Here is a 17,025-nt window from a genome sequence, read left to right on the forward strand (position 1 = left end):
TGTCTACAGAACAATTCAAGTCATGATACAAAAAGTATTTTAGCTATGTTCCTTAAAATCTAGTATTTGAGAAAAGTTCATTGAACATTGCAGTTTTATAGTCTATTTTTCAGACATTTTAGCTAAAGTACCACATCTTCTCAACTATATATCTTTTTCTTTGAGGCTGTAATATTCTGTGCTGGCTACATAATATACTTCCATTGGGTAACCCTCCAGGAACTGAGAAACGTCAATGTGTTACCCCATGTATCTTAATTTAATAGGAGCTTAGTGAATTCTGATATGCCAAAATTTCATTCCGACATCAAAAACTGTCAGCTTCGTGCAGTTGTATTTTTATCTTGGGTAGGCATTGTGAACCATACCCTCCTTAATATTAAAATAAAGTTTAGACTTCATATTAGTGTTAATTAAATGTCGGTATTATTTCACAAGCCCATTTACCACTTTATGTATTTATTGCTAAGTGAGTATTTCCTCCATTGACCTTTTTGGATGCTAAAATCAGATTTTACTAAGTCTTCGTATGAAAAGGATGATTCAAGATCATTCCTGAAAAGGAGTTGAAATGGAAGGCTCTGATTTGTTTCTGTGTGTGAAAATTTGTGTATGTGCAACCTAGTGTGTATAAACTCAAATGACCTTACTTATGCAAGAATAACAGTTTAACAAGTATTTTTGCAATGCATGACTTGTAGCTCTCTTACATGTAGTGTAGTTGTTTGTGGCATGTAGTGCATCTGTGTGTGTAAAGTGAAACAAAAAGGAATGTTTATAGTTTATAAACAAAATCACTTATATGAATACTTTAAAATTCAGCTGACACTTAAAAACCCTTTTAACACAAAACTGTAACTGTTTTGAAAGACGTGCAAATAAATCCTGTTTCCTTTTCTGTTAGAACTGTCGTGAAATGCAGCATTGCCAAATCCCAGGCCCTGTATAGTGCCCAGAGAGGGCTGAAAACAAACAACGCTGCTGTGGTCAAAGTTGGAGCCATCAGCATCAACATTCCCCAGCACCCCGCCACCCTGCACAGCATGATGGTGCGCAGTTCTCACCAGCTCTCCAAGCAGATTTCGGATCTCATCAGGCAACCGTCAACTGCGTAAGTGGTGCTTGTGTGGCACTTCTGAATGCTGCTGCTTGCCATCCATTTATGGTCTTGTGCTACTGCGAACACATGTGGGACAGCCAGGTTGGTCATACGTCATGTTACAATAACAAAAAGTATTTTCTGATCTTTGTCTTGGTCAATAGGCCCCAGCCTCCCAAAGAAGATGTTGCAACTCCTTTGCCCTCTGAAAAGACTCCAACAAGTATTAATCAAACACCTGTTGAAACAAATGAATTTCCACAGCTGCCAGAAGGCTTAGAAAAGAAGCCTATAGTTCTTAAATTCAGTGCCATGATAGATGGTATAGCTATTGGAGCGGCGCTCTTGCCCTCCCTGAAGGCGGAATATAAGATGGGAAGAATGAGGAGTCACGGAATGACAGGTAACAGTTCCCTGAAATGTTAAAAACATTATGGCTTGTAGTTTGGCCTTGCTAGCAGCATCCAAGAGGACTCGATATTTCTGTTGAGTTAGTTAGAGCTTTGAATCTGTCGCTATCGGCTTTTTTTTTTTTCTGAAGGTGGACTTTGATTAGATGGGGCCATATAGAGAATTTACACTGTTGTCAAACCCAATTGCCAGAGGCAGAATACAAGAGCAGATGAAGACATGAATGCATTCATATGTAGCTTCCTCCCAGAAAGCTTCCCTCTGCTAAAATTAGTTTATGATCCCTGATGAATTGAATTCTGATTCGTAAGGCTACTTGAGAATACTCTTGTGTGTTCTCAGTACAGATGAGGTGGTTTGTATAACTCCCTTCTCCATCTAATTACAGTGAAGTCTTTATTTTCTTTGAAAATTAAGAAAACCCAGAATCATGTGGGTGGATATTTATAGCTCTAGAGGTTTGTGCATTTCAGTAACATTTTAAAGGTGTTTTTATTCCAAAAGTGTTCTTAAATTTCAGGATAAATAAAAGATTCTTTTGCGGTTCATACCTTTTCTTTCCCCATCTTCCTTTTACAGGTGCCCAAACAAGGTTTAATTTTGAGCTTCCAAATCACAGATTGCGCTTCACTTCAAAAGTCTCTGCCACTGATATGTCAACCATTCCTCCTTCCGCAAGTCTCAACCTTCCTCCTGTCACTATGTCAGGCAAATATGTCATGGAAGAACACGATACTTATTCAGACCAAATTTGGAGCATAGATGAGCTACCTGCTAAGCAAGGCTATTATCTACAGGGGAACTACTTACGATGTGTGGCTGAAGTAGGTTGAAGACGGTAGTCATTTTTGATAACTTGAGTCATTTCTGCTCTGTTACATTTCTGTATGTGCATCTTCATATTATTTTAATAATCTGCCTACTCCAGAGTTCTCAGGTTTACAGGTTGATCCAAATAACACATTCGTAATTACGTGACGCTGAAATAGAACTTTCTCAGTCCTTAGTTTGCGCGGCCAACATATTAAGCTGTCAAGACCACTATATTGGAGGATTTTGGATATCTTATTTTGTGCAAATAAATAAGGAAGATATGCTTAGAAACTTTTTTTCGGAATAACTATTTCTAATCAGTGAAGTAGACGAAAGTGGTTTATGTTGATGATTCAAATGAAGTGTCATTTTAAACTGAAATCTACCACATCAGATAATGTCATATATTTTGCAAAAAGAAATACTGAAAAATTTAATAACAGTTTTTATTGTTTTGTAACTGTTTTATTTTTTCATGATTAGACAAATCCATAGTTAGGAGACGCTATATATAACCTTAGTAAATGATATAAAATCTTCTGTTCAACACAGAGTGTTCTACTCGCAAATTCTATTTGTGTACCAATTTCCACAGTTACTTTTCCCAGAGAGAAAAGTGATGCTGCTTAAAAGAAACCTCTCTATTGGTGTTTTTCTTTAGTCAGAAAAATAGTCTAGCATGTTTGTAATTGAGATTTCTGTTGTTTGCATCTTTACGGGAGAAGTTTAATTAGGTGCTGCTCTTTGTCCAACCCATTTGAGTTATTTCCTGGCTGAAGAAAGACCTTCGCGTTTCTGAATTTGATCAGCATGTAAAGCAAAAGGGAGGCACTGCTTGGACTTGGCTTTTGCCTTTGCTAAGTAGTTTTAGAAAATATCTGTATTTTAATTTAATTTTAAAAAAATCTTCATGGCAAATTTAAACAATCATAGGCAAACTCCAGTTCTTTAGGAGTATTTTTTAAGATTAGATTGGACTATTAATAAGTTTACCATTGAAGAGATCAGTAAACTTGATAGTCTACAGTAGTTGGAGTGATGCATGCTTAGAGCTTGACAGCTCATTTCTATTTTGTTCTGATAATGATTTACTATATGTAATTAAGTAGCGTTTCACATACTTCCATGAACCTTAATCACGTCCTGCATTTTATTGTCTAAGCTAAACTTAAGCAGGAGAATAAACTTTTTCATATAATAGTGTATGTCCTTCAGTTTTCTGATAGGCATTCACAGCAGAAAACCTGCAAGACAAAGCTACTTAATGTTCTTTTTTTATGCCAATAACAATATAACTGGATTGAAAACTAAAAATGTATTGTTTTGAAAACATAGGTATTGTTTTGAAGTTTTGTTCTAAAATTTTATATTTCTGCAGGTTGGTTCCTTCGAACATAATCTCACAACTGATCTTTTAAATCATTTAGTATTTGTGCAAAAAGTGTTCATGAAGGAAGTAAATGAAGTCATACAGAAGGTTTCAGGTAAGCAGAACACTTAAAGCCAACTTTAAGTAAGATCCATAAGCCTTGTTTGGTGGCAACATTATATAGTTCTCTGGATCCAGTTGCTCAGGGCCCTTAGGGGTTTTTTTGTAGTTTTACGTGATCCTAGTTAAGAATATTTGGGGAGGGGAACCAACAACAAAAAGAGGACAGGGTTGTTAAGACTATTTGCAGAAGAAAAACATCCAGATACAAAATAGAGTAATAAAAATTTACTGCATTTTTCTTTAATCTGCCCACTCTTACCACCAAATAGCAATAACTTTAATGAGAAGAGTTGGCATATATGGAGAGAATTAATGGCTTAGCCTTTTCCAGCAGCAAGCCCTTCCTATAAACAAAGACTGAATATAAATTGAAAATACATAATACTGACTAAATCTCAAGGAGGCTTTAAACCAAGATTGCTCCTTCAGGTTTGGGCCTATGGGGATATGTAACTTGGGATGAAAATGTGCTAGGATGAGGAAGCAAACGCAAAAATAAAATAACCGCAGAATACTCTTTCCTCCTGTCATTGAAAAATACTGATATAATTTCAGATCCTCTTTTCAGGCAATTTGCACACTATTCAGTCAAGTGGTTAATTTTTATTGACAGATAATTAGGAGATACATTTGTGCAGGAGACAAAGAATATCTGTTTTGAAAATGGTGTTACTCCTTACAGGCTTTGAGCCTTCCTGTGGAAAGCTTCCCAGGAGGGAGGAACGTGACACTCTGTTTTAATTCTCAGTAGAGAGCTATTAACTATAAGTAACAAGCTGAATCTGCACCTATGTCTTCCATCTTCAGCCTGTATTTGTTTTTATAAATCTTCAACTAGTCACTGTTTAAATGAGGCTTAATTCACTGTCACCTTTTTTTATATCTATGCGTTTTAAAATGTTTTCTTTGTTAAAACTCTGAATGTGTACATTTAACGCGCACAGGAGGGGAGCAGCCAATACCTCTTTGGAATGAACATGATGGCACAACTGATGGAGAAAAACCAAAAATTCTTCTTTACTCTTTGAGCCTACAGTTTAAGGTAATCTTATGATAACAAAAGAGTGGTCCTAGATGCCATTAATGGCTTTGGGGTTTTTACCTCAAAGCTTATTGCATCAGGAATACTCTGCATGAAGAAAAAGACCTTGAGTTTGGTTCCTGTAATCTTTTAAAGTAGCTTAGTGGCATTGCATTGTGAAAAATGATTGTGTCCTCTCTTTTGCTGCACAGTTAAAAGTTGTGGTTTTTTTGGTTTGTTGGTGGTTCTTTTTCCCTTCTCTTTGTGTCTCTAAACCAGATCCTAATGACATTGTACCTTCCTTATTCATTAGGGAATTCAAGTGACAGCTACAACTCCCTCAATGCGAGCTGTGAGATTTGAAACTGGATTGATAGAACTTGAACTCTCAAACAGACTGCAAACCAAAGCAATGCCTGGAAGTAGCAGCTACCTCAAACTGTTTGGGAAATGCCAGGTGGATTTAAATCTGGCACTAGGACAGATTGTTAAACATCAGGTCAGTACTCAGTATCTTTGTGCGTGATGTTCTTAATAGTTTGTGATTAAAAAATACATAAACAAGCCAAGAGGCTGTCTTAAACTGCTGGGTTTTTTTCTGGATCTGGCTGTGGAATGGGTATAAAGTGTAGGGGGGCTGTGGAAGGTGTTGGTTTTTCGTTTGAGGTTCTTGGGGTTTTTTAATTTTTGGTTGGTTTGTTTTTTCAGCTTTCTCTTTTTTTTTTAAAGTTTAAGCATTCCGCAGTTGTGGAAATTTACTTCCTGATTATGCTCTCATAAATAGTTTGGTTAACAGTCATTCAAAATAGATTTTCTCACTTGAGTCAAGAAGGGACTGGAGATGACTTTTCAGAAGAATTAGCAAATCTTCATTATGAAGACTGGTGTACATGCATAAAAAGATAGGAGGAGTCAAGTATGGGCTCTTTTTTATTATTATTATTTTTTTCACGCTATTAACATCTTAGAACTTATTAGCCCCTTGCAACAGTAATGGCCTTGCTACTGGGTCAAATACAAAATTTCCATTGATTATTGCTATTATTTTTAGGTTACATGAATGAAATAATAAGGTCAGACAAGATGTAGACCTGACTAGACCTACATTTTGACCTAGTTTTTCTGTATTACTTTGAAAGTTGTATCTCTTGGATTCTTAAACCCACCGTTACCTGGAATCACCAGTTCTATGATATGAAAATATTTTGTGGTGCCTCAAAACAAACAAATATGGGTCTTAGAACCTATAAATGTATGTCACAAAAGAGTGTCTGGATATATTTTAGTTAATATTTTATGATAAATAAGGAAAATAACATTACAATTACAATTTAACATAAGAAAATTCAATATCCTCAAAGGAGCTTTGGCTAGAAGAGAAAATGGGGAAAGGAGACATCTTTACTTCTTGTTGTAATTTTATGTTTTGTCAAAAGCAGTAATTTGATTATTTTTCCCCATCCCTGATCTCCTCCCTGCTGTAAACCCCTACCCCTTCCCGCTTTTTGAACATTTTAAGGTTTATGAAGAAGCTGGCTCAGACTTTCATCAAGTTGCCTATTTCAAGACAAGAATTGGATTAAGAAATGCTCTCCGAGAAGAAATCAGTGGCTCATCAGATAGAGAAGCTGTGCTCATTACTTTGAACAGACCAATTGTTTTTGCTCAGCCTGTGGCCTTTGATAGAGGTATTGAAGAGACAATTGCTACAAATTTGTTTTCATACTTAAGAAGCTGTATTTTTATTTTTTTTCAAAGAGGCTTGATTATTCAAGATTTAGTATATTTCATGTTAAATCAAAATGTTAGGGATAATAAACTAGCTAAGAAGTTTAGGAGATCTACTGCATGGCAACAGGTCGATAATTCCTAATGTCAAAAATTCCATTTGCTGAGGTGATTAGTTTTCAGGTGGTTTGCAGGAAGTTGCTTTTGTAAGTCTTTACAAATGAATAATGCTGAGAACAGCATCACTTTCTGTATTTTACAGTGTTAACTTTGATGCTAAGTAATTGTCTTAGTCCATCTTGTCCTTTGCAGCATGAGCCACTTTTCTACGTCCTGAATATGTGTGTGTCCAACGTCTTAAAGTAATGAAGAAACTGTAAAAATGAAAAACAACAACACGAAAACCCCTTTACTAAGCGAGTGTGCTTTTTTTTTGGTATGTGTTGATTTCAATTAAGTATTTCTGGTTTCTTCCTAAAGCTGTGCTATTTTGGCTGAACTACAAGGCTGCGTATGACAACTGGAATGAACAGAGAATGGCTTTACATAAAGATATTCATATGGCCACAAAAGAAGTAGTAGATATGCTGCCCGGAATCCAACAAACCTCTGCGCAGGCTTTTGGGACCCTCTTTCTTCAGTTGACTGTCAATGACTTAGGGATTTGCCTGCCCATCACAAACACACCTCAGGTAATCAAAATGTCTGAAGCAACATGACTACTAGTAGTCTGTTGAAAGGTGAAGGTGTGCTCTGCACCTTTTAAGTATAAAATCGAAAATATTACATATGCTGGCATATTACACTGCCACACTCCGTGCATCAGTGGAGCATTATGAGGATAGAAAAAGGTAGATGGCTCTGAGAGAAAACCTTGGATTCAGAGACTGTTCCTTTGTTGAACTGGGAGTATTCTTAATGGAGAATATTTCCAGAACAGAAATGAATCATTTTAACAATGTAGAAGGAAATCGTTGTAATACATACAAATGTAAAGGAGTAATCAGGCCAATAACCTAGAAGTCATAATGATGTAACATTTTGATTGTGAGTCTTCTATCTGGCAGTTATGGACAAATCAGATGGCATTTTATGCTCTTATGTCTTACAAATGATAGTAAATTTAAGAAAAACACATTCTGGCTTATGAAGTCTTAAGCTGTATATAGAATAGTATGTTTACAGTACTTACGCTGGATCAAAAGAAGTCTAGCATTAGAAAAGGGAATATGTGGGCTTTTTTGCAGGTAAACAAAATTACAGACCTTAATATGCAAAGGGCTGGAAAATAATCAGTCAGTCTGTGTATTTAAGACTCTGCATAATTATAGATATCAAAATAAGCACAAAAAAATTACGTAATAAAGCTACTTTTCATCATTGTGCCCTAATGTGTTTACACTGTAGGTGTTGCATTTAGAAAACAACAGTGCAAGACACTGTACAGACAGATACGATGCTTTGAAAGTTTCTGCAGAGAAGGAAAAATACAAGGAGATACAAGAAGGATCGGCTTTCTAATAGGGAAAGATAAACAGCATTTAATGCATGTACAATATTGCTTTGACATTGCAATGACCAGTAAATCCTCTCTCATTTTATTTTCCAGTCTAATCACACTGCAGATCTTGACACTGGCTCTGCTTTAGTCCTGACTATTGAAAGCACGTTAATTACTGCCTGCTCCTCAGAGTCTTTAGTTAGCAAAGGTCATTTTAAAAACTTCTGTATCCGCTTTGCTGATGGCTTTGAGACAAGTTGGGATGACTGGAAACCAGAAATAAGAGGAGATCTAGTCATGAATGCATGTAAGTGAGTGTGACTTCACACTGGACAATACTATTTCAGATATTAATCTACTTTTACCCTTTCCTGTGATTTTTAAAACTGCTGAACTTTCCCCCAAAAGATAAAGAAAAGACTTACGCTTTTTGAAAGCAAAATAATTTGGATCTAAAAGGTTGTACTTCTTTTTTGTTTTCCTTTATTAATAACTTTGTTTCTGTAAGTCTCATTGTAAGCATTTAAGTTCTGTCTGAGAGATGTTGGAAGAGTTGGATATGTTGCTTTTATATAATTTCATAAAATCCCAGTAAGTTTTTAATATAGATGATTTTCATTTATATATATATATGTATCTCTCATTATGGTGAAGTTTCTAGAATTTATATGTGATTATAAGTTGTTCTATTGGATGTTACCAAGTAGGTTGACTTTACTAAATAAGGAAAGTCATTCTATGGGAATTAAAACTAAACTAAATCCTATCCAACACTACTTATGCTTTAATTGCGGAGGGCAAGAAATTGAGGTGGAATTTGGAAGGTCTAAAGCAATTTTCACACTCTGCCTAATGAGTGTTTGTGCTTCATATGCTTCATACAGGTGTTGTGCCAGATGGTACATATGAAGTATGTTCTAGGACAACAGGACAGGCTGCAGCAGGTAGTGCACTTTTTTAATAAATCAAGTCCTATATAAGTAAAGCATTCATACAATATGAATGTTAAATCCTTTAACTGTGTTGTAATTTAATTGTCGGTCTGTTTTTTTTGTTTTGTTTAGTATCTTGTCTTCCTGGTAAAACTCCTCAATGTTTTTATCTGCTCCATCCTCTCAAGCTATTCCAGGTTTTAAGTCACATCAGCAACACAGGCCTCAAAAATACCTGGCAGTCTCTGTCTTGGTCATCACACCTGCTGCTTGCTTCTTATCTCTTTGACCAAATGTTGCATTTATGACGTCTTCTGTTGCCGTAATTTTGTTCATTGTCCCCTGCTTGCTTTTTTGTGCTGAGGAGACATAAAAATGAAACACATGCTGCAACTATTAAAAATTTACCTCACATAGAATTGTGCATGGTGAAAACCAGCACGAATCCATTCAGGAGGAAAAACAGTGTCTTGTGTAGTTCTGCTTGAAGCAAGTTCTGTCTTTTGATGCTGAAATGTGGGAAGACAAGGTACTCAGCAGGCACACTACATATATATTATTACATCTTCCAGCATCATTATTCAACTTGTAGCTGTAAATAGGTCAGCATTTTTACATGCAGATAGACATCCTTTAGGTTTCTTGCTGTTAGAAATCCTGTTCTGGAATAGTGCACTTGGCTGCAATTGGAAGAGCTGAAGTTTGAGATGCTCTCTCCTGGTCATCAGCTTGCCTGAAGGGCATGTATTTTCATTAGGCTTGTCTCTGTACATCACTTGTTAAAGAAATACTAATTTGTAGCTGTGAAGTACTTGCAGCAAGCGTTTCAGTTGTGGAATGTGTTTTCCTCAGAGTAGGTAGAAAAGATGTCTTTTTGTAACCGATAAAGACTGTCTTGGCTAACTAATACATAACTCAGTAGGGGGGATTTTTTTAGAAGAGGAAAAAGTGGTTAAACTGTGTTGTTGTTTTTTTTAAATACAGAAAGTAGTAGTGCTGGAACCTGGACACTGAATGTGTTATGGAAGATGTGTGGTATTGATGTCCATATGGATCCAAACATTGGGAAAAGACTGAATGCTTTAGGCAACACCCTCACAACGTTGACAGGAGAAGAAGATATTGATGATATTGCTGACCTCAACTCTGTAAACATAGCTGACCTTTCTGATGAGGATGAAGTTGACACTATGTCTCCCACTATACATGCAGTAAGTGAATCAACCAAAATAAGTGCTGCTAGTTGGAAAAGGTGTGACAAAGTCTTCAGTCAAATGGAAAGATCTTAGTCTTGCGTTGAGTCTGGCACGCTGCTCCGTATAGCTCATATAACTCTTGTTACAAATCAAAAAAGTTTGTGTGTTAGTTTTCTAACTCCATATTTCAAAGGCAAGAAATGCAAGATCGTATTTCTACTGGTGTTATGTGGAAATACCGATCTGGGCTTGAAAATATGGAGACACAACACCTAACTTCAGGTACCTGACTTGGAAAAGCTGGGACTCTAAACAGGTTTTCTTAACATGAGTAAGTTACTAATATGAGCAAATTGGAAAAAATTCTTTTTTGGTACTTCTACCCAATATGCTGCTGACCTTGCTTTTTGGTTTCACATAAAAACGTTTTAACAGATATTCTTTAATGGCTGTCTTAAATGTCTCTTGCCTGCCAACGGTGAAAACGTTATCCCAGAACACTAATGTTCCTGTTTGTTGTTTAGAGATCAGGTGGAGGTTCATTATGCGGAGATGCACGCAAGCTAACATTTGGGCAGCGGATTGTAAATCACCTGCTGGGTTTGAGCCCCCCAAACCATCGATACTCTGTTCCTGTAGAATATCTGTTGGGGTCAGCGAAGTGTGATTCTCTTCAGTCTAGCAGATCACATATGAAAGCAGGCAGATCCTGCTCATGGGGACATGTATGTAGTAGTTACGGTGTGTCTAACTGAATGATGGGGTTTGGATCACTGGAAAAAAATCCAATCAGCTGCCTTTTGAGATGAAACTGATTCTTTTGCATGCACTAGTCCAAATTTTAAGGTGTGAAATTCACTTTGCCCGTTAAATTGCACTAATGGCCGATTTTTGATGAGGGCATTAATTAAATGTTTATTTTAAATAGGAGATTGTTGATCACCGACGGCAAGGAGCTTCTAGTAGCCAAACTGGAGAACAGCGAGGAAGAAAATTTGTGAAACGTTTAGTGGATATTAGAGAACTCAATGAGCAAGCTAAAGTTATTGATGACTTAAAGTAAGTCGGGTTTTGCTTTAACTTGCACAAATAATACAATAACTGGGGAATAACAAACTGCAGCGGACTTTTTTCTTTTCTGTTCTTATCACGTATCTTGTGGCATTGTGATGGTCAAGTGGAAATTGTTGTCTTTGTTTAAAAATAAAAAATTGTCATTTTGGATTCCATAAGAAAAAACTATATATTCAAGTATTCTCTCAAATTCCTCAAGTTCTTCCCCAAGTGTCAAATTAGCCTGTATTCCTTCTGGTTCTGCATTACAATGGCTGATTATAATCAATTTCCTATTGATTCAGCATCATAGATCCATCTTGATTTATTATCATGGTGATTACTTTAACAAAATACATTACTTTGTAATAAGCTTAGTCTCGTTCACTGGAAGAAGAAGAAAAAATTGACTATTTTTTACATCTTGTAGGCGATACTTTAAAATTAAATCTCCTATGCTTTACTTGAGAAAACCCTGAAGAAAGAATTATTTCAGATTTTATAAATTTCATCTGAACTACTTCTGTGGATTTTATTAATAATTTTTCGCAGCCATGGTTTGTTGGGCTTGCTTTTTTTTTTTTTTTCTCCCTTCCCTAAGACAGACGTACTATAAATGAATCTGTCTGGGATGGGAACACAGAGCTTGCTAATTACCTGTTAAATAATGAAGAGGAGACATGTGTTACTGCTTGTACTTGGAATGAAATTGCTGTTTTACCATTCAGAGGGCAGTTGTATCTGAACCTTGGATTTTAGGTTAAAGGTTTCTTTTAATACAAGTTCAAGAATCAAAATTGTGTTTTGTGCCTGCCTTTTCTCAGTTTATGAATGCTTCAGTAAACTGAGATTCCTTCAAAAGAGCAGTTCTTTATAGAGTTTTTAAAATTATTTAGCAATGTGTTTTTTTCTGCAGAAGGTAATCAGCTACAGAAAGCTGGCATTGGTGTGCCAGGGCTTTGGACTGTTAGAGCAGGAGGAGGATTCTTCTTGGTTTTGACTGTTATGTTTGTTTTTAATTAACCAGCTGCCATCTGATTGAAAGTGTATAGGAGTTCCTTAATCTAGTTGTTACAACTAGGGCTTTTTGAAACAAGAGAGTTGCTGCATAGCCTTTCTTATTCCCCACCTTAATTTAGCATCATGGTAGCACTGTTGTTTGGGGGTCTCCTTGCACATTTGTTTGTTCTACATCCTCTATCTGCTCCGCTAAGTCATGTGGAGACAGCAAACCTTAAAATCAAAGAGTCTTCGTAAGGACAAAATATTATACCGGGCAAAAAGTTGTATTATGAAACAAGAATGCAGCTGTATTTGCACTTCTTCTGCAGCTGTATTTGGCACTGGTCATAAGTAACTACTGAAAAAAGAAGAAAATGGGATAATTCCCAGGGAAAGCACAATATCATTGCGACACAGATTTTGAAATGGTGAAAATAATGTCACCTATTTGTAAGATAACTCAAGCATGATTTATCCCCAGAAAATTAGGTGCAAGTGAAGGAACTATAAATCAAGAAATTCAGCGCTACCAGCAACTGGAGTCGGTGGCTGTGAATGATATCCGCCGAGACGTTCGTAAAAAGCTACGTAGATCCAGTATGAGGGTAAGCAGTATTAAGTTACTTTAAAAATAATGCTTGCACTCGCATTGCGTATTTCTTTTCTGCACATTGATTGAAGCAAAGAAAACGTTAATAATGGAAAAGGAAGGTTAAGAATATCAAATAGTTCAGCAACCCCTTTACCTTTAGGAGCGGGTGGGTAAAGGTCTTTCTCTCTCGTAATAATGGTGATAGGAAAATCAAAATTTCAGAGATACTATGATGTAAATGGTTTTATTTGCACACTCACAAGAAATAGGCAGAAAAATGTGTATTTGAAGTTGTTATTTACTCCTTCTCTTAGCAGATTTGAAAATGATTCCTTATTGGACTGACAAATGCAGATGCAGAGGCAAGCATGCTAACTGCCTGGGCAAATGATAGATACCTATTGTAATCCACTTGGCATGTGTGCTCTCTATAAGTGGGTTCTATATATAAATAAAGAGTGTGTTTGCAGAGTTAGGTAATGTAAAAATAAATACAAGCTACTAAGCATAGACGCTAGAAGAAACTGGACAAAAAACAAGCAGTGTTGCTGGTAATCCACAAACATATGTGACTGTTGTCCCCAAACCCTGATAAGAAACCTGGCAAAACGTTATTTTCACTGCGTCCAGGCAGGAGCTCCAAGGATGATGCTTCATTAATAAGAAAAGATCTTCAGATAGTAATCTGTTAGCAGCTCTTTCTCAGGTGCTCTCATTTTAGCTCACATTCTTCTGTTACTGTAGTGGTGGTTAGGAGGGATGTTTGTCGAAGTGGCCAGAGTATTAGCTTTGGGTAAACTTTTCTCCTGGCAACAGGGCATTACCAATTCCAGCAAGTATGAAAAGTGAACATGTATCCAGAGGCAAGATGAAGATGCTGGCAAATGCTGATAAGAGATGCATTGTAGCTATTACGGAACAAAAAATCTTTTTACCGGCACACCTGTGTAAAATACTATTTTAGCTTGCCAGTGTTCTTCACTGTGTTCTCAGTTGTCGCATTTAAATATATTTTTGTTTTAGGCTGCCTCCTTGAAAGACAAATGGGGTCTCAGCTACAAACCCAGCTATAGCCGATCTAAGAGTATTTCAGCATCAGGAAGACCGCCTCTGAAGAGAATGGACAGAACAAGGTAAGCTTCTGGTAACCTGAGATCTGTGATAACAACAGCAGCATACGTAACAGAGGAAACACTGGACTTTGGCCCTAAGAGTCCTTTTACTATAGACAGTGGCTATACGAGGTGGAACTGGATAGGAGAAGATCATTTTGGAAGACAGGCATGTTCTAAAAAGCAACTTTTCACCTTTTTTTGAAACTTCCTTTTTGACAGACTTACTAGTGTGTCAAATGAGGAGAAGTTTCCACTTCTACAACAATTTAGGGTTTTCTACAGAATCCTACTTTAAAGACATGCTGAAGAAACGTATATAAGGAAAAATGGCAGAGTGTAATAATTTTGATTTCTTCACTTGGTTTGCAATCATCTGCCTTAAAAAGGGGCTGTTGTAATGAGAAGGAAGGGAGATTTTTTTTTGTGAATGGTAATTTTTTTTTTTAATCTCTTCAACTGTATTACGTGTATTGGCTTTGTTTCGTCATTTAATGAATGATGAGCAAACTAGTTCTGTAATGATGCCTCTTAATAAAGCGGTTGCTTTGGTTTTAGAATATATGTGTTTGAGTCTGTTGCTCCTGTAGATCCAGCTGAAGTGTTCAAAGTTTGGAATTAAAAACGTGCTACGTTATTATGTATTAAATATAAAAGATTTGAAAATTTAAAAAGTGGACAGTAGCGTTAGAATTGTGTGTACTTGTTTCTATGAGAGTAGAAATTTACTTCAAATTTTAATACTTCTGGAGAAGTGAATGGAAATTTATAAATAATCCACATGTGAAAACATCAAACAGCAGACACTGCAGCAAAACCCAGCTTTCTAAGTACTCTAAAGTGAATTTTTTAAGGTGCCCTTGAAAAGGAATCTTTCTTCTGAATTAGTTAGTATTGTTGATAATTAAAGCAGAGCAAGTGTTGAAGGCATGAAGGTTCTAGTTTGAGATCAGATGAAAACCACTTTCATTTTACCTTTTCACAAGGTTATGTGAAAAGAACCAGAAATTGCATGGAAAAGATGATGGGGCTTTTCTGTTGCTCTGTAAGATGGACAAAGTTCTGAAAAACTTTGAGTACTTTGGTTGTGAATGAAAAGTAGTATGCATATACTATAAGGTCAAATAATTCATTTCAGTTGCATCAGGCAATACATAATCTGCCGACTTGCTTTATGTCCCAAATATCTTATTTTTCTATAATCTCTGCATGTTGGTTTAGGATTGAAAAACTTGCATACAGAAATAAGCGGAGATTGGCTAGCACTAGTCTACTAGCCAAGTAATGTGCAGCTTCCTTCTCTTTCCTTTTCCCCCCTCCTTTTTCCTTTTCATGTACCCTAACTGCTTCAATTATGATTTTTTATTTTCTTCCATAACAAAATTCTAGTACTGACTGTACTTTTTTATTACCTTACATTTGTGGAGTTAAACGTTTGCATGAATGTAAAATCCTCCAGTAGAACTCAACAAACTGTTGTGTTTTGGTTTCGCCTCTAGCTCTCGACTAGGAGACAGCGAAGACCTCCCAGATATCCGTGTAGATGCTGCATCTCCTGGGCCAAGAGTGACTTTCAACATACAGGATTCTGTAAGAATGACTTTATATGCCATATAATTATATATCCTGTGCCATTTGGTCACAAGTTCACAAGACGGGTATACCTAGGCAGACCTGAATTGCTTGTATGTTTTTGTGTGTCTTTTTCTGTGTGCGTGTGCGTGCACGCCTCAAATTATGGATGTGTTTTTGGAAGATAGATTTGTTTTGACAGAAGACAGATGTGTTTTGGTTTCTTAATACAGAAATTAATTGAAACATTAGGGAAAATAATTGAAAATGGCATTATTTTAGGCTGACACATAGTGGTAATACAATTGCTTTATTTTTAGCAGGAGTTTGCAAAAAACCATCTAGTATTTTTTGGTTTTGAATATATTTAGAGTTTTGGAAATGTGTATTACTCAGTTTGCTGTACCCCTACAGATGTATTCTTCTATGTGTCTGAAACGGATTGTTGAAGCTTTGGTTTTGTTTGTTGCTATGTTTTCTCATTTTTAAAGTGTTCCTATTATGTTGTTTTTGCATGGCTGAGATTATTGTAATTGTTTTAATTTATGTTATTTTTTTTTTCACTTCTAATTAAGTTGAATAAAACAGCTTTGGGGATTGCACAACAATCCAGCTGTCCAGGGGAAGGGTATTTTCAGGTATTTCTGAGAAGAAGCAAGTATTCTTTGCCAGAGAACTAATTTATCTCACAGGGAGCTGCTTTTCAATGTTTCATCTCTTTTGCACTCAGCTAAACAGAATGTATATCAAATTTGAAAATATTTAAATTGAAATATGTAAAGTAAGCAGAAAAACAGAATTGGTTGTTGATGAACTTTCCAGAGTGTTTCGACACCCTTATGTAGGCCTAAAACTTGGTAGTTGTTATAAAATGAATTATTGGAATTACGTCTGTATATTTAGGAAGACCTTGATCAAGGCTGATGTGATGTAAGTCTTGCCTTGAAATGTGCTTTTCACACACAGAAGAGGATTTTAGTGTGTGTGCAGGTACTTTGTGTTCCAAGATTGCAGGCATCGACACCAGTACAAAATAATTGCTAGGTGGGAGAACCTCTTCTCACACTTTTATTTTTGTTGGAATGCCTATATATAACGCAGAGTAAGACATTTTCAAATAATCGTGAGTAGGGAGCGTGCCAAAACTTAATACCCAGAGAAGAAATGGTGGAGTTTAACTGCTTTAAAAAACACATTTAGGGAAAATAGTAAAGGTTATTTTTTTTCTTCAAAAAAAACACCAACCAAAACAAAACACACAAAAAAAATGCAACAAAAGCAAACAAACCCCCCAAAACCAACCAACCAACCAAAAAAACACTCCAAAAAAACAAACTCAAGAGATAGTAATGTGCCTTTTTTCCCTTCCAGCTCACCTCATGCTCCCCGGAAATAAAATCTTTTTTCTGAGAGAGAGGTGGAAATGAAACATAGAAACGTGTTTTGCACATTTAAATATGTTCACGATTAAGAGCTATCCTACCTTTTGTTGCCCAGTTAG

General features: G+C 36.2%; 1 protein-coding gene across 9 annotated transcripts in view; it reads left to right on the forward strand.

Moving 5' to 3' along the window:
- The window catches only part of BLTP1 (bridge-like lipid transfer protein family member 1), a 114,170-nt gene that overhangs the window by 75,528 nt on the left and 21,617 nt on the right, over positions 1–17,025 (forward strand). For 5 of the 9 annotated variants that reach the window (XM_054204322.1, XM_054204323.1, XM_054204327.1 and 2 more), the window contains 17 exons: positions 905–1,111; positions 1,264–1,502; positions 2,090–2,334; positions 3,702–3,807; positions 4,760–4,857; positions 5,150–5,335; positions 6,356–6,524; positions 7,045–7,256; positions 8,174–8,372; positions 8,950–9,009; positions 9,982–10,208; positions 10,718–10,918; positions 11,122–11,252; positions 12,730–12,853; positions 13,864–13,973; positions 15,452–15,542; positions 16,100–16,162. In XM_054204322.1, coding sequence (XP_054060297.1) covers positions 905–1,111; positions 1,264–1,502; positions 2,090–2,334; positions 3,702–3,807; positions 4,760–4,857; positions 5,150–5,335; positions 6,356–6,524; positions 7,045–7,256; positions 8,174–8,372; positions 8,950–9,009; positions 9,982–10,208; positions 10,718–10,918; positions 11,122–11,252; positions 12,730–12,853; positions 13,864–13,973; positions 15,452–15,542; positions 16,100–16,162 — 2,668 coding nt within the window. The remainder of the gene's footprint in view (positions 1–904; positions 1,112–1,263; positions 1,503–2,089; positions 2,335–3,701; positions 3,808–4,759; positions 4,858–5,149; positions 5,336–6,355; positions 6,525–7,044; positions 7,257–8,173; positions 8,373–8,949; positions 9,010–9,981; positions 10,209–10,717; positions 10,919–11,121; positions 11,253–12,729; positions 12,854–13,863; positions 13,974–15,451; positions 15,543–16,099; positions 16,163–17,025) is intronic. The other 4 variants (XM_054204326.1, XM_054204330.1, XM_054204328.1 and 1 more) reach the window with 3 other exon arrangements.

This window comes from Rissa tridactyla, chromosome 5 (genome assembly GCF_028500815.1).
Source record: "Rissa tridactyla isolate bRisTri1 chromosome 5, bRisTri1.patW.cur.20221130, whole genome shotgun sequence".
Taxonomy (NCBI): Eukaryota; Metazoa; Chordata; class Aves; order Charadriiformes; family Laridae; genus Rissa; species Rissa tridactyla.